Raw genomic sequence first — 18423 nt, forward strand, 5'->3', positions numbered from 1 at the left:
TCTGTCAGTGCGCCCCAGGGTGGCTGTGGCTACAATGTAGCTTGCCATCACCAGTGTGTGTGGATGACTGGATGTATAAAGCGCTTTGGGGTCCTTAGGGACTAGTAAAGCGCTATACAAATACAGGCCATTTAACTAGTTTCTATTGACACTAACCACTTTCACATAAAGTTTAAGAAGAGCTTTATATTTTCCCCCAAAATTGTTGCAATTACATTTTTTCTTTCCAGAAAACATGTTGGAAATGATTTAAAGGGACCTTCATCACGCAGTTTAAGTTGCTCTGTAACAAAAAGGCCTTAAACTGTGGAAAACCTTATTTTTATTTTTTATTTTTGAACTTGGCAACACAACCAAAGCCCAGCCATGTAGCACTGTAAATAAATGCACTTTGCTTTACTTTGTCATTGTACCAACTAAGCAAACAATTAGATGGAAGCCTTAGAGACATGATGATAGAAAAGAAAATCCAAGAGTTTAAAATATCAGAGGGTAAAACAAACAACTTTTGGGTATGCCTTTGTATTGTGCTGTTCGATTTTTAGCCTGAGCTCATGTAGCATGAGGGGATTAACGATCCCAGTAGGGTGAGATTTCAGCTGCTATGTCTCTAGTGAAAATCAGGATCTTTGTTAACCTTCATGTCCTCAACACAAAAGAAATGCAGTCTGTCAGATGATTTAAAACTCTGATTTCATTTTATTATATAAGTGCTTATAAAAATGGAAATTTGTGAAATCTTCCAGTTAAACAAGGAAACTTAAAAACTGTCAAGCTTACACCTGTAGGTATTATATCAAAATGAAAAACTGCAGACACAACCTGAATATTTTAACTTTTACTAGAGTGTAGTGATCATAGCTATCAAATAAAGAATTACAATATAAGCCTCCTAACACCAGTTATTTCTGAAACTTAGATATTTGCACATACAGATATTGACTGACCAAAGCAAGAATGAGTTTGACCATATGCCTTAAATAATAGAGTCAGCTGCAGGAGCTCTTGGAAATGACTAAAGAGAGAACCAGCAGTTAGAGCCCGATGGCTCCAATGACTATATCGGTGGGTTTGTGCTTCTTCAGTGTGCATGGCTGCAGGAATGTAAGAGGAAATGGACCCAAATGAGCTTTAAATTCGGCTGACATTTACGAGACCTTCTTTAAAAAGCAATTAATCTAAAAAAAAAAAAAAAAAAAAACTAGATGAAAAAACAACAACAACAAAACAATAAATGTAATTGCATTAACAGTCAGCTTCCACTCTGGAGCACATGCTGAGTTAGCTACATTCTTTTCTCAAAAACAGTCTTTTTAGAGTAGTGTTGAATTTGGGATAAGGAAAACAAGTATATTGATAAAATGCTGAAAATAATTATTTCATAATCATAATAATAATTTCATAATTTTGACCACTTGGTGGCAGCAGAATCAAGTAAACAGAACACAATAAACTTCAGTCTTGGTCTTCATCTGATCCCGATAGAATAATTTTTTGTGTCATTTTTTTGGCTCTGGGCAGGTAGTCTAGACTGAGGAGAGATTTTCTAAAAACAAATGATCCTCTGAGAGCAGTGAGAGCAAATCAACTGTAAGACAATGAGCTCAAACCATAGTCTGCATATAAATGATGGACATGACTGCTATGATGTAACCCGCTGGTTTGAGTCCTGTTTTGGAGCCTCGAGCTGGAAGTAAGAAATGGAGGTAAAGGAAACGGAAAGGAGCTGACCGGCAACCCAACGATGCTGCACAATCTCAAGGGATCATTTTCTCATAGACTTTTAAGCATTCAGAATTTCCCTCGCCCCCTGCTGGCCATTAGAAAGAATGCAGGTTTAAGGCACTGTCTTCACTTACACAAATGGGGAGGTTTGTCCATTTTTTATATACAGACTGTGGCTGAAACTCATTGTAAAATTTCAAAACACTGAAGAGTTTAGGGTCTTCACTATAACAGCACATTTGTTAATAATATAAAAGAATCTGTTATAGTTGCTATATTTTTGTACGTTTTCATGGGCTAAAGCACTGAAGCTATGTTTTACCATAAGTTGTCACATGCCTTCTCAATGAAAATATTTAGTTATATTAAATTCAGAACCATTTTTGTACATGTGCTTCCAAACTGTAGTAAGTTAGCTGTCTTATTTTTAACATTTCCAAATGCTGTTAATTTCTTTCCACTTTTTTGCAGATCCATGCTAAAAACCCTGTGGGTACGGTACATCGATGCTGTTTGGCAAAACTAGCCAGTTTAGTGTAAACTCACTCCAAGACTGTAAATGTTTCCATGCTGGTAACTGTTCATGCCAGGACAAAGAAAAAAAAATGCTTGGGGCAGAGAATTCCTTGAATGAACCCGAGCCCTGCCTCCTTTATTATCTAACACAGTCTTTTCAACTGACATAATTTATTGCCCTGATGTTATTTATTAGGGTGGTAATCACGAAAAGATTTAGTGTAGTTCCAGCCTGTCAGCCAAGGCAATTAACTTTAATGACAAATAACAATGGCTAATATGCAAAAGACAAGCTTGGCACAAAGACTTGTTGACGTATTTATATTGGCTGGTTTGTGTAGGCTTGTATAGGGAAGTGTGCACAGTGGGAGAAATTGGTAGTGACAACTGCTATAGCTACAGCTACAGCTGTGTTTAGCAGCAGTGAGAACATGATCCCTTACTTCACATGTTGTGAAGTTTCAGCAGGCAGCAGTTTCAGCAGGGCAGAGAGTGACATCACTTCAAACTGCTTAGGACAAGCTATGATTGTCAGATGTGAGGACAGAAACATCTAGCTTGTGTTTGCTCATTTGTCTCTCCATGACAGGAATATTTAGTCGGTAAAGTCAAAGTTTTAAAAACTGAGAACCACAAAATAGTAACAAAAACAATTACACTGAGAAATTCTGAAATTACAGCTTGTGTGCCTTCATATTCCAAATTCTTAATGTCATGCGACGACAACAGAGCTAACATTCAAGTCTGAAGCTGAAGAACTGCTGGTGGAAAGTCACACCAACTGTTGGAGAATCAGAAGAAAACCACTCAGGTGCTCTCCTAATGCGCCATGCAGGTGCACGCCATATCAGTACAACTTCTGGATTTGTTGGCAGTGATCTTGTACCAGGAAGTCAAAGAATCCACTCCTATTTTTCTATTGATTAAAGCTGGAAAATGGTGTGCAGAAGGCCTTGCTTTTTCTTCGGCAGCAGGTTTGGTTTGTCTCACTCGGGACAAACAACTGTGAAGGGCTCATACACCTCCAGAGTTACTGTATGTGTAGTTAGGATGGTTTCAGGATGTGAAAAGACTGAATGTACAAACTGTTGGTCACCACATGGTGAGGGGTGTGACTAGCCATCCTGGCATCAGGAAATGAGCGAGCTAAATATCCATAGATGCAGGGATTAATCCGTTTTTTTAGTCAAGTGAAGAAAGAACCAGGTATTTTGTGCTGCTATCACTTGTATTGCTCATTTACATTCATCTTCAGCCAGGTCACTTCATCACTGGATAATCTTGGGGAGCACCCTGATCACCCAGTCCTGCTTTTTTCCTCCTTGTCCTATGAGTTTTGTGCTATTTGTCTCAGCTCTGATTGGCTCTGGACTTGGTGGCATCACATTCCTGCTCAGTGGATAGGTCTAATTCCGACATGCCTACCTCAATGCCCACGATGATTGAAGTGTCTGAATCACTGCTGAGTGGAGGCTGGTGCTCACCTAAAGGGCAAGAGAGCAAGTTGATACATTAACTGACACATCACAGGCAGCTGTGTCTTTAATACTTTTGGCTAATGTCATCGCCACTAAAAAATGTGGTAACTGATTTTTCAACCTTTTTTTTAGAGCCAGCAGAAACATGTTGTGAACACACTAACAAGGCACCTTTGAATGAATATAGAAAAGTTGCAATTCATGAGAAACATTACCATTTAGAGTGGCGCTTTGGGCATCTGTTAATAACCTGTTGGGGCAGTGTGTGAGGATGTGTTCATGACCTTTATCAACGTCCGATGGTGACTGTGGGGAAGAGTTACAACCCCATGGCAGAGTATGTGGTAGTTAACACAGAACCTTCTTCCAGCCCAAAGTTACTCGCCAGGTGGCAAGGACCCTTTGTGGTAACTCAGAGGGTGGGGGTCCTACGTGAAGTGGTATGGTCAGACAGGGGAGGAACCACACAGATATATCACCTCAACCTCAACCTCAATGCATGGAAAGAAGCTGAAACCGCTTCTCTGGTGAGTCTGGCTACGGAAAGAGATGAATTGGGCCCGGAGGTGCAAAATTCCACCATTTCTGATGGCCATCTCACACAGGCCCAGAGAGCATTTTGAATTTTGAAATGCACCATGGCATGACAGTGCATTCACAGCCCTACAGGTTACCTGAGCATAAGAGACAAATTGTTTAGAAAGAATTGGCTGAAATGCTGAAAATAGAAGTGATAGAAGACTCACACAGCGCCTGCTGTAGCCCCATAGTTCTTGTGTTGAAGAAAGATGGCTCTATACGGTTCTGTGTTGACTACCACAAGGCAAGGTGTCTTAGTCGGATGCCTACCCAATGCCCTGCGCTGATAAGGTCCCTGGACTGGAGAGGCACTGCTCACTTTTTCACAATGCTGGATTTAACCAAGTGCTACTGAGAGATTCCCTTGTCTGCAGAGTCCAAGGGAAAAATGGCCTTCTTCAGTCCGTACGGTTTGTACTGACAAGAGAAGGTGATAGGGGCATGTGATGGGGTGTGATATGTGGCTCAGCTGCATACCTTGGCTCTAACAAGTCTTCTGCATAGCTTGGCTGTAACAAGTGGTTATTGGAGTTTCTTTTGCCTTCCTACCAACTCAAAGGAGTATGGACATTCTCCCATGATGTTTTCACCCAGAGAAGTACCACTCACTAGATATTTCAGTTTACAACTATTTAGCTCACTGGTTTAGCACCCAGACGGTCTTCTGCTACTGCTGTAGTCTATGTGCTCTTCTGCACACCTCACTTGTAATGAGTGGTTATTTGAGTTACTGTTTGCTTTCTGTCAGCAAGGCATTGAGAACTGGCACGCACTGGATATTTTCTCTTTTCAGGCCCATCCTCTGTAAACCCTGGACATTTTTGTGTGGGAAAATCATCAGCAGGTCATCAGTTACTGAAATATTAGCCCATCTCATGCCAACAACTATATAATGATTCCACATTCAAAGTCACTTAAATCCCCTTTCTCCCCCATTCTGATGCGTAGTACAGTAGGCTGTTTTGACCATGTCTATGCATAAGTGCACTAATAACTATAATATACTAATAATTAACTGCATTAATGAACAGTTGGTGTAACCCATAGATGTGTGTGATGTTACCAAAGAGGACTGAGCAACCTTCCTACCACCAACCTTGAAAAAACTGCATGCAAGTGTGCAGAAAACAACTGGTGCTGTCATACAGACAAATGATGCTCTCAAATGTTTTTTTTCCCTTCTCTCCTGCTGAACTGTGGAGAGGGTTTCGAAGCAGAAAACGAAGCTGGAATTTTAAAAGAATAGAATAGCCCTTCATTGTCATTGTACATGTATAATGAAATTGTGGACATGTACAGAGTGTTCCAAAGTATGCTTCAGTGCTTATGTGATGGTTGAATGGCATCCATGTCAGATACACAAATGTGAAAAAGCAGATTACTTTTGCTCAAGCTCTTGTTTCATGTTAAACAGAAACAGGTTTGTTCAACAACTAACAATGTTTTCAGTCTTCATATATGCACGTGAGCAATGCATTAAGACAGAAGTCCAGAAATCAGGGTCTTTTTACCTGCACTAAATGGCTGACTGGAAAGAGTGATAGCTACATTACTAGTCCTGCTAATTACTCAGGGTAAAGAGCAACATGACTGGCACTTCATCACTGCCAAGCCGCTACAGCAGAAATCCTGGCAGATCAGCTTGTTTATCCCGTGCTGACTCCCTGTCAGTGCCATCATCTGTTTGCGCACTGGTGCACGAGCTGCAACATACGATTTATTCGGTCCGATTTACATTCTCATCGCACTCGACTACGATCTGTGCCTCTGGCAAACTGATATACTACCTCTCAATTAACTTGTTATGTGCAAGTAAACTTAAATCAGCAGGTTTACGATACTATCCTTTGCAAGTAGGAAAAATTGTGAAACACTATTGGATTTATTATCATATAAAGAAAGAGTAACAAAACGCATTCTTTGTTTTTTTTGTCAATTTAACAACTGCTTAAAAAAACATGCTGCTACAAAAAAACACTTAAACTCCCCACTCCCTGTTTTGGTAAAATGTAAAATAGTTTGGCTTCAGAGATCATGTTCGGAGAAACACATAAGAGCTTCTGCATGAACTCACACCCATAAACACACGCTGCAAAGTGCTAATAGCTTGCAGCTATTAGGCAACACCACAGCCCTTAGGTGATTATATAAGTTACAGAAATGCAATGAACGAAGATTTTAGGTAGGTTAGTTAGTGACTTTCTTGAGTTTTTCCTCTTGTTTTTATCTTAGACAGGAGGACTGACCTCATGTATATTTAATTTGAAAACAATCAAACATGGATGCATTAAACGTCACAAAGGGCAGGCTGTTGGAAAACAGATTTTCTTAATTGTGTTAAAGTGTGAATTAGCACTGGATTTCCTCAACTCCTCAGCGTAATATATGTGCCTGGAGGAAGTACTCAGATATCAGTACTTTCGTATATTACATACACAAAAAAACCCTAAGCCTCTCTAAGATGCTCTTTTTATACTCAATTGTGTAACTGACCTGTTGCCAAATAACCTAATTAATTTTTCCTACAGCCGTTTCTTTTTATCACCACTTACTTTTCCAGCACTTTGTTGCCTCCATCCCAACTTTTTTCACGTGTTGCTGCCATCAAATTCAAAATGAGCTAATATTTTTCTTAAAATATGAGTTTATGGAAATCTTTGCATTGTTTTTATTTACATTTTACACAGAATCCCAACTTTTTCAGAATCAGGTTTGTACTGTCCACCACTATCACAGGCTGCTATAAGTAAAAAATGTCTGTACGTACTGCTGGCAAAGATACGGCTCTCCCCCGCCTGAAGCGCTGACTCTGTCTCAGGATGGAGTGCCGGCAGGTCTATTCCTCTTTCTGCTGGATCCAACACTACCGAGCTCTCGTTAACTGTGATTTCGCTCGCTCCACTAATGGGGTTGGTAGGCGGACCTCCGACAGACATCTCGTAGTCTGGAGGAACCTCATCCGAGCAGTCCGCGCTAAACTGGAACATATCAGAGGCATCCTAATGTCTTTATCACTGCCAAAGCTTTATGTAAGGTTTGATTAGTTACATTATCACTTTATCTGTGTGATAAAGCAAAACAACCCACTGGGATTCCCAGGGCTTTGAGGATGTTCATTTTGCACATGGGACACGTTCGGTGGTCTTGGAGCCACGGGTCTACACAGTGCTTATGGAAGAAATGTCTGACCAAACAAGACAGCAGTGCAAAAAACATATATTACAGTGCATGTGATTTTTTCCCCACAGAAAAAAAATATATATGTAAGGTATAAATAAAAGTTACCTGCATGGTAATATCCTTACAACATCATTAGGCTTATAACCTTCAATACAAACTGCACAGTTGTCAAAGTCCGACTCTGTTTCCTTAAACAAGACAGAAAATAAGAGGCCAATAAATTCTTTAAAAATGATCAAATTCATGTCATGTAATTCAAACATAAATAAGAAGACTTTTGTGGCCGTATGTGTACTTTTAGACTTGAGTTACCTTGTCTCCTCTTTTGATAGTGCGTAGCTGAAGTTTACTCATGGCTTTTTTGGCAGCATCTCCCAAACGCCTCTGTATGAAAAAGACAGAGATACAAAAAAAATTACTTTATTAACAACATTTAAATTTAAATATGTATGTATGTATGTATGTATGTATGTATGTATGTATGTATGTATGTATATATATGAATGAACAATTCAGGAATTTAAATTGTCTTTTAAAACAAAGTAGCCTTGGTTAATAGTGTATATTGGCTTGCAATGACAAAAAGCTGATAAAGTTTCATCTTTCTTGATGAAATCAACTAAGATCAACCGTGCTGTTCCTCGTACTATGTGATGCTATCTCGTCAACATGCAACAAAATCACAGCACCTTGTTAAAGGAAGAGTTTGGACCCGCTTTTGAAGGCAACACGGTGTCCAAACCTGTACGAGCAAGGTGTACCCAATAAAGCGGCAGGTGACCATGTGAAAAACACTTGTTGTTACTTGACTTGATTGGTTGTCTGCGTTTGTATAACAATAAAACAGATTCAGAAAATGTTTCAACTAATTATGTTACTGCAAAGAGGCTAGACTAAAGATCTCAAAAGCAACCAGAAGATCTCACCAAGTAAACATCAGACTGAATTTGAAACGTTTTCAAAAGTCTCAGCAATAAAAACGACAGATGTGTGAATAAAGGAGTCATTAGTTAAAGTGTAGATATAGATACACGACACATAGATAAACTCATCCATCTGTTAATGACCCCATTTCCACAATCTGGATTAAAACAAAAACTCGATTCATGGAGTTGTATTATAATAACTGACAGTCGTGCTTGAACTGCTCCACGTCTGTCTCACATTATGAATTGAAAGCAGATTTGTTCATTATTGCAGCTGTACCCTATTTACAACATTAATTAGTATAATTCAAATTGAAAACACAAACAATAGTTGTCACAGCCACGGCCCCTATCATAACAGCCGTGGTGATGGATCGTCATTACAGACGTCACTACAATGTCAGAGCAGCCCATTCATAAAGAGATGGCAAAAAACCCAACAAGAAAGGTATTTGCACAGTTTGATGGTTCACTGGGCTGCCATGCTCGTGTTCAGCCAGGTGTCAGGCTAATTTTGGATCTTTCCTTACGTTCACACTGGAGCAGGGCCATATGGGAAAATCCACCACACGGCTGCAACACTATCCCCGTCAGAAACACATCGGCTGCACACAGACATACCTGGTTGCGATCTCGTGCGTTAGCGTAGCGGAACCTCTGGATGTAGTAGAAGACAAGCCAGGCGAGGGAGATGATCATGAGGACGATGAAGGAGATGGACACAAACACCACGGACGTTCTGCTCACGTACTTCTGCAGGTTGCGGGTTCCTATAGTGATCTGCAACATGATCATGATGTGCTGCTCGAGCAAGGCCACGATTTCACGGCCTTTACGCTCCGGGATCATGATGGCCACAACATCGCCTGTGTCTACACAACACGCAACACAGGAAGTACAAATTGAGACATTCAGGAGATGAATCAGTGCTGCAAGTGAGGAAATAAAATAACTCTTTATCTTGTGCAAAATGTTTACTTTTAAAATATTGATTTATTATTTTCTAACACAAAAATACTTGCTCATAGGGGGTCAAATGACTGTTGGGGTTTTCTCTGTTTTCTTTGTACTATTGTAGGCTCTTTACCTTACGATATAAAGCAGCTTGAGGCAACTGTTGTTGGGAATTCGCTCTATATAAATACAACTGAACTGAAAAATTTTCTTTTGTTTTGTTTTGTTTTTGTTTTCTTTGTTCTTTTTTTTTTTTAAACAAACTTTAAGAAGTTTGAAATTATAGGATTTTATTATTTATCTGGTTGAAATCCATTTTAATATACTTGACTTTGTTTTGAGTACAATTTTTATTATTTTATTTTTTTTGCTATTTGTATATATTTAAATACAGCGCTTGTGTAGCACTTATTTCATTGCTTAGTAAAATTAATTTAAATATCTAAACAATAAATCATCAAGCGAAAAGGTTTTTTGATCACAATTTTATTTTGTTTGCAAAAAAGTATACTTTTGTTATTATTTAAACTCTTATAACCTAATGCACATAACAAGGTCATAATAAAAAAAACGTGATATTTAGAATGATTTATTATATTTACAAAACATACTGACATATATGTAACTTTTTATATGTTGAAAATACACACTTTATACACACTTTTAAGAATCATAGTTTCTAGTTAAATCATTAAGGTGACCTCGGTGGATGGAAGCCAGATATAATGGATTGTTAACATGACCTCACTCTACACCCCTACAAAGCTTTTTTTAGAATTCATTCAAAGCTGTTCGAGCTATCATGAGAGTGATGACACACGCACGCAAACACCACCAAAATGTAACCTCCTTGGTGGAGGTAGTGATGGCTATTCACAGGGCAAACAACAAATATTTCCTTTTATACAAAAAAACTGGAGTTAGGCAAAACAGTATGCACCGATAAATCCAATAAAAAGGAAAAACAAAAGCAGATATTTGCATACAGCACTACTTTATATTTTACAGAGCAAATTGCCACACATCCAACCACAACCCGAGCATTTAAAAACGGTGCTTCAGAGCAGAGGAGGTGCTAAAACTCTGCCGACTCAGACTGGTGTGTGCTACAGTAAAGAGGAATCTTGAGCAGGCTGCTGGGAGCTTAGACAGGACAGATGAACTAAAGCCTCACTCTCGGTGTCGGAGGCTTCCTGCCAGCAACCATCTGTTGATTTGCTTGTTGTGCACAATGAAGGATTATGTAATACAGACGCTCTGAGCATCTCTCATTAAGGGAGAGACTTTAAATTGTACTTTGAGCTGCTTTTTTTCTACAGTTTTCTTCTGTCTTTAAACAACTTGCTATTCTTGTAAAACACTTACACGATTTTTATATACGAGAATGCAGTGATGCAGTGATTTGTGAAAAACTCCCAGGGAGAAAGGATATATTTACATTGTCTGATTTTTATGGGTTTTAGTATCAGATGACATTGTGCTTTGTATAAGCCTCTTAACGCAACTACAATTAGAGTAATTAGCGGGGTGGCTGCTCAGCAGTGGTCGAGCGGCTCCTCCTGTTCACATGATCCACGACCAAGATACTGAACAACAGAGTTTGAGTGTGTGCGTGTTAGTAAAAAGGCATAGATCAAAATTGCTGTATGAATGTGCGCATGATTGGGTGGATGAGCTTGTAGTGGGAAGAGGTTTAGGTAACCACCCTGAGTATAAAGGTCCTACATAAGTACCAGTCCATTTATAATTTTGAAGGCATGGAACATATTTATAAACTGGAAACTCATATGCCGTAACATTGCTACATCATTCATCATTCTTAAGTACTTGTACTGAGTTGTACAGGGAATTACATTACATTTTAAACTTGTTGTAATGAACCATTTATGATTTTAATTACTACTTTAAGTCACAATTTTCTCATCTGAATCATGTTACGTTGAATTTTGTGACATTGGGCCACTTTAGAACAGCCACTTAAAACAAACCTGCGCATGTGTTTGGATTGCAGGAGGAAGCCGGAGTACCCACAGATAACCCACACAGGCACAGGAAGCACATGCAAGACCCTGCCGCCCGGCCTTCTGAATGATCAATATTAAATACTACATAAAAAATATTTAGTTAATTCCAGACTTAAAAGCAATCTTTTATAGAGTCTGAAATGGGGACATTTGTATCTGTTCTGAAAATGCAGCATTAATCTGCCCTGTGTGATGAGGAAATGACACATCGGACAAAGTGACTGTAGAACTCAGTTTCTAGGGACACGCTCCCCATGGTGGGTCACACCTTGTATCTGTCACTAGAGAGAGTGGCTTTATTCACGCTGCCATCCCAACAAGCATCTCAAATACACAGAGTACTGTTTAAATATCACAAATGCTATGAATCCATCACAAAGATAGCATGAGAGTAATAATAATAATTCCCAGTCAACAGCTTCTATATTTTACACGACAAAGGATTAAAAAGCCACAGTTTTAGTGATTTATGTCAGGATCAGCAACGTGAGTTTCAAGCCAAGAAGCTTATAAAAGCAAAAATACAGGAAAAGTTTTTTTTTTTTTAATTTATCAGGATTTAAAGTGCATTGAAAGAACTGGGCATTATATTCATCATCCAACTGGCAGTGTTTTCAATATTAGCACAAACACAAACATTAGATAGCAGCTTTCTCATAATGAGCTTATTCGTGCTGGAGTTTCTAAAGCAAACAATACTTTAAAAAAATGAGAGAGAAAACAAAAGCTTTTATTTGGACTGAAAACAGATGGTAATATCCGGCTGCACACAAGGTTATGTTCAGACTGTAAAGGCCACTTGCTGTCACACTTCTTTATCTCAGTCTCTCCCTATGAGTCTTCTCACGCTCATAAAAGTTTCACATAGGATGAAGACAGTTTTAAAGTTTTTAAACAGGTGTTTGAACTAAGCTTTACTTCCCCAATAATGTAAGGTAATTCTCTCTACCTGATAACATACGTAATGCTTCCTGTTTTTACACCTATTTTTCAATCTGTAACCTTAGAGACACATGCTCCCGGCCTGCGGATTTATGGTTTTACTAAGCATGACCATATGGTAGAGGGGAAAAGTCACTGTGATATAACATTTGCCTTTGCAAACACAAGATAAAACTGCACCACGTCTTGTTAAACGGTAAACAACTTGAAACATAAAACTGCCCAAATCTGTAGACCTTTAAACAACCGTGTACGGGCAGTATAATCTTAATAGCTAACAGAAACGAGAAAAGGCATAACAGGGCAAGTAAGGTTTCCCTAAGCCTCGACACTTATCTCCTTCTTCTGCTCACAGTGACGCAGTGAGAGCAGATAAAAATAGCTGCTTCTAAAAACAGGAGGGCAATGTCGGAGACTGAGGCTGAACTAGTGAAAGATCTGTGTCTTTCAGACCCACTTGGCCAAAATGTGGAAGCAAAGAGTGGATTAATACTGAATGGGGTTAATTTAGTTGGCACCAGCCTGTCCGGGCTGTGTGGTTAATGTCTTTAAAAGGATCTAGGCCTCCTGTAGACATCGCTGAGGCACTGATTACTATAGATTTACATCTTTATTAACAGCAGTGGACTGAAGGAAAACTAGCTGTGACACAAAGCAGATGCTGTGGCTTTGACAGAAAACAGCAGTTCCATTAAACATATTTAAGCCACATTTTCAAACACACACAGAGACAAAAAGAGTAAAATGACAAAATTATGTCATTTTGATGTGACAGCATATGGTAGCCCTCTGTCATAGTAACGCAACACATTTGCCAGCTTGGGAGTGTTTCAGCAGCTAAGCTGCCAGAGCAGTGATGGCAAGATCTGACATGAGAGCACAGACTGTGAAGACTGAATCTGAATCAGCTATCAAAACTCACATTCTGCCTGTGGATGACGGCTACTGAGCAGGGTATTGTGTTTTGCAACCATAATATATGTGGTCCCACTCTCTTAATCCCACTAGATAACTGGAAAAAGACTAGTTTGAAGCTCAAACCTATGTAACTCTGCACATATGAACCTGTGAGATAATGAATGTTGGACATCTCGGAACGACTAGTTAGTTTTTTTGTTTTTTTTCATATGTGCCATGATCTGAATGGTTGGAAACAACAGTAATAATTTTCCAGAAGTGAGAAATCCTCGTTTACATAATGAATAAGTTAATTTCTACATGGGTTATTCAGAAACCTAAATTATCTCTTTAAAGTTGAACAAAGCATTTAGACAAATCAGGCTTGAGAAGAAAGACTTAAACTGGATAATGCCATGCCGAGTTTCTGCCTCTAGCAGCTGTGGATTTTACAGCCCAGCTGTGTTGGCTCTGGTCTGCCCTTCTTTCTCTGGCAGCAGCTTCATTATCCATTCTACATATTAGGACCTGTGTCTTTGCCACAGCCCTCTCCATTACCTTCCTTCCTCTCTACCAGCTTTATCGCTGTACCTCTCCTTGTTGCCTTTTCTTTTCTCTTAAAGATGCCTTAGTTTATATTTATGTCATGGTTGGAAGCAGGGCAAGAGTTAAAAATAGATTGGTGCCTTTTATCTGATGCTCCAGGTAAACCAGGTCTGCACACTGGAGTCTTTGTGAGAAACAGAGGAGGAGCAGAGGAAGTTTAATGGTCATATACCATCAACACACAGGCTGACTGAAAAAAAGTAAAACCTTAAAACTTTGCTGTGGGAAAAAAAAGTCACATCTATGAAGCAGCAGTAGTCCAATGTTGGTATCCAATGAGTTCTGGGTCCACTGTTTGGTAGGAGACTGATGGTGGTGGTTGGAGTGAACCAAAGCAGTAAAAAAGAAGAAAAAAAAAGTACGGAAATAAAAAAGGAAAAACATTTTTTAAGGAGATGAAAGAGATCTGAGAGTTAATAACAGTCTTGTGGCACTAGCAGCAGTTTTGAAATGACATATTAATATAGATATAATATTAATTCACACAGCTTTATCTCTATGCTCCTCTAGTCCATCCAGACCAGGGTCCTACATCATACCTGGTACGACATAGTATGAGTCACACAACATGTGTGACAAAAGGAAACAAAACACTCACAGATAAATTTCCTGTCCTCTGCTGTTTTAAATGTTCATTATCAGTGATTTGTAGGTTCATTTACAAAACTTAAAAATAAAATGACATGAGTAAGTCACAGGATGAGACATACAAGTCTCATGAAACTTACACCAACATGGCCTACAAGTAGTTTTTATACATCTCCTTTCTGTGTGGACTGATCAGTGTTTGTGACTATGATTTGCATTTTTAGTTTGAACATCTGTTTCTGTACAGATCCTTTTGTCAAACAGCCTTCAGGCACCGTGTTGTCATCTGCAACAGCCAAAGATTTAAGAACTGCAATGTGAGAGGAATAGCAGGAATTTTCCCTTTGACTTACATTACTGATTTTTAGGGATTGTGGGTAAAACTAAAGATCTACGATTCTCTTTCAATGTGACTTTGAGGGGTAGATTAAAAAAATAAACAAAAAACAAACACTACAATTGTTCTACAAAGCTGTTAGCATGTAAATTATTCTGCATGGGGTGCTATTTAAACAACCCTGTTTGTCCAATTACCATTAATCAACACAGCGCTTCTGGCAAAACAACGAGGAAAGACCTGACTCTAAGAACACAAAGTGTTGTTTTCATGAGATTTTTACATGGATTATGTCATCAAAATGTGATGGGTGTGTTATTTGATCATTTTGCATTTACTCGCTTTAGTCTTTAAGTGCTTGCTTTGCATGTACTGACTGCGTTACCAGTCAAAAGATTGGTTTGCTGTTCTTTAGTGTCACACTGAGGAGCCATTGTCAGACTATCCTTGTCTTACACTTTCTGAGAGTCTAGAGGCTCTTGTCTTATTTGATTAAATGCAAATACCTTACAAAGTGGGGACTCTCCATTCAATAACAAACTGGTTTGACTGGTTTCAACATTGAATAGCCATGGCTAACTTAAAACTCGGTTTATACACGTATAATAAAGAAAGTTGTACTCATCTTCTTCTTCTGTGACGGTAAAAACAAACCCAAACCAACATAGCTGGGATGCTGTGTAAAATGTAAATATAAAGAATGCAATGATTTGAAAATCTAACAAAACCATGTTTCAACCAGAACAGAACTTAAAAATAATGTAACATTTTAAAACCTTTTATTTCATGAATAACTTGAAGACTTTTTGAATATACAGGACATAAGATCATCAAATTATTCTCAAACTCAAAATCAATGGATGCGCGTGATCTTTGGGTCCTCGGGCGGCAAGGCATCACAAACAGGCATGATTCTACTCTAGAAATCATTATGGGCTCAGAAACCCTTCCAGGAATCATCATTATTATCTGTGCACACCGTTCATTGTGCCATCTGCAAACACAAGTTAAACAACCTCTGTCATAGAAAGAAGCCATGCGTGAACATGATCCAGGAACACCGCCGTCTTCTGTGGACCAAAGATCATTAAAAATGAACTGAGGCCAAGTGAAAAAACTGTTCTGTGGTCAGATGAATTGAAATTTGAAATTATTCTAGGAAAACATGAATGCCCCATCCTCTGGACTAAAGAGAAGAGTGCTTCTTCAGAACAGCAGGTGAAGCCCACTCAAAGTCATCCTTTACACAGATGGGCTTATTTTTTCTTTTCCACAGTATTTCTTATTTATTTACAAAAAATGTGGGGAATAACTTTCAGCATATGTAAGGACATTAACCTTATTTAAAATACTGTTTTTATAGCTTTACTCCATCATCATCTGCACTGGAAGCTGATTATTGTGTTTTATTTCGTAGCTAGAATTTGTAGCATGCTTTGAGGTAACCAAACAAGATTTATCTGAGGAATAAAGTGTCAAACAACGAGAAGAAGCAGAAGTTCAAATGGACAATCTGTGACCATTGTTCTCAAGCTCTTTGTGGCATGCAGCACTTTGGAAGCTGGAAAAGTTTCCCCTACACTTCCCACCATGTTTTTAATCAGCAGTTGACAATAAAAAAAACAGCAGACTCTATGCCACACAGTTTGAAACCCACCCTCATTTATGTATGCTTCTGTGGAGTAATAAACAAGTATAGCTCAGGAATAAAACATACAGTATATATATTTATCCCAACCTAATACTATTCCACTAATAACACATCTGGCAAATATATGGCCATATCTGATCGAGGAGCTCCTCGGGTGTAACACACTGATAACACATTAGGCTTGATGTGATTGCAGTGAAGCAGAAGAGCTCGCAGGCTTCACTGCAGGGATGAAAGCCACTGATCTTGGATGGAGACTTAATAAGCTGAAGATTAGTTGCATGTGGGCTTTCAGGGCTCAGTAACACAGCCGGGACTATTTTGTAGTAGATTATCTGTTCTGCCTGAAGGAGTCTGGGACAGTGTTAGGGAAAAGAGTTGGCATGCTGCCTCTTACCTGAGTGGGACATTGTTATGGTGTCATTGGCGCTAGTGGAGCCCACGTTGTATATGACAACTGCAGAGGCGTTGTGGTTTGCGACATTACGGATTTTCTCCCGGTAAGTGCAATTCCCCGTAGCTACCAACGCCACCCAAGGGGTGTTTGGAGGGGCAGGAGGGAACCTGATGTTTGGGTCGCACCCCTGTCTGTCCTGCAGGAGGGCCGGCACCAGGACCAGACCTCTAGCTTCTTTCTTAGGGGAGTGCTCGCCATACCGACCGCACTCGGTTTTCTCCGTCCTCACCTGCGACGTGACGGGGTCCAGGTAGGTGATGTTAACGAAAGCTGTGTACCACTCCTCCTTCTCTGCAACCGTGAAGTCCAGGCACAGCAAGTGGACGAAGCAAAACGACACCAGCCACGTCGAGAGAGCCAGACTGCGGCAAGCTCGGATGAGGGACGGTGCCATTGTGCGGCGGCTGCTGCTCTTTTTTGGGAGGGAGGATGGATGGCGAGCTCCGTGTGTCCTCCTCCACCTCCTCCTCAACGCAGAGCTCGCATCAAACCCTCTTTTAGATGCTTCAGAAATGTATCAGACCCACATAACGACCAGGATGCCAGGCAGCAGCCCGAACAGGCCAAGTGTGAAAAGAGTTTGTCCACGGTACACCACCACCTGCAGGAGAAGGCGACTCTGTGTTGTTGTTCCCCGTCAGCTGTTTTCCTTCCTCGCCCAGGACTGGCTCGCTGCTCATCAGCACGTGCCCTGGGCGTGGACAAGATGCCGCTGACCGACCACGACGTCATGTGATGAATCTACAACTGTTAGAAATCACTGCAGGATATTATAGGGTCATCCTTCCATTGGAGAGCAATTTAGGCTTTAAAGATAGCAGCATAAATAAATAAAAATAATCGAGCTTCTAGGTTATATTTTCTTTTATATATTTAAGAAAAACAACAAAAATAAAATCCATCAAAAAAATGTGTAGATTTTTGTAATGCTTTATTTGTGCTATGCTTGAGACAGCCCATTTACCAATGCTTGGGAACCTAATAAAAAAGTAGATCTTAAATATCTAATATTGCACTGTGGGCTCTTTTTCACAGCCTGTCTTTTGTCCATTTTCTCTCACCTCACACCCAAACAGATCCCCGAGCCTCGTTCTGCCTAAGGTTTCTTCCTGTTAAAAGGGAGTTTTCTCTTCCCACTGTCACCAAATGCTTGCTTGTTGGGGGTTCTCTGTATTATTGTAGGATCTTTTAACTTACAGTATGAAGTGCCTTGAGGGGAGTTATGTTATGTTAATTTAATTAATTATTGCCCAACTTTGTAATATTTATTTTCCAATCCTTGCTCAAACAGATAATTCAAACTATTACAAATGGAATAGATCAAATCTTTGTGAGCTAAGAAAAACACTTATGAATGTTTTATTTAAAATGACCTGGTAACAGGGTTAGAATTGGAGTAACACGTAATTAATTAGAGTAATTACAGTAATAAATTACATTTATTTGTGGATTATGATGTAAATTTGACAAAGAAAATCCCAGGACCAAATATTTTGTATGTTTGTGTTTCAAAACATGTTTGTATTATTTGTTTTACATGTATGGTAACATGGTTGCAAATCA

The 18423-nt window shown here is 39.3% G+C and overlaps 1 protein-coding gene across 1 annotated transcript; it reads right to left on the reverse strand.

Annotated features, from left to right (window-relative positions):
- Window positions 1–1230: 1230 nt before the first annotated feature.
- rnf150a (ring finger protein 150a) lies at window positions 1231–17675 on the reverse strand. Its single transcript, XM_026171314.1, has 7 exons — window positions 16801–17675; window positions 9026–9276; window positions 7791–7862; window positions 7584–7666; window positions 7386–7482; window positions 7066–7276; window positions 1231–3725 (listed from the first exon to the last, which is right to left on the reverse strand). Exons 1-7 carry the CDS (start codon window positions 17252–17254, stop codon window positions 3592–3594), a joined length of 1302 nt encoding a protein of 433 aa, XP_026027099.1. The 5' UTR covers window positions 17255–17675; the 3' UTR covers window positions 1231–3591.
- Window positions 17676–18423: the final 748 nt, after the last annotated feature.

The sequence above is a fragment of the Astatotilapia calliptera genome, chromosome 6 (assembly GCF_900246225.1).
Source record: "Astatotilapia calliptera chromosome 6, fAstCal1.2, whole genome shotgun sequence".
NCBI classification, from domain to species: domain Eukaryota; kingdom Metazoa; phylum Chordata; class Actinopteri; order Cichliformes; family Cichlidae; genus Astatotilapia; species Astatotilapia calliptera.

Excerpts from the sequence above, each read along its gene's own strand:
- rnf150a (XM_026171314.1), bottom strand. The coding sequence starts at position 17,254 with ATGGCACCGTCCCTCATCCGAGCTTGCCGCAGTCTGGCTCTCTCGACG. Across the intron at positions 7,667-7,790 it reads CTATCAAAAGAGGAGACAAG|GAAACAGAGTCGGACTTTGA; the intron begins GTAACTCAAGTC and ends GTCTTGTTTAAG. Across the intron at positions 7,483-7,583 it reads GTAAGGATATTACCATGCAG|ACATTTCTTCCATAAGCACT; the intron begins GTAACTTTTATT and ends TTGTTTGGTCAG.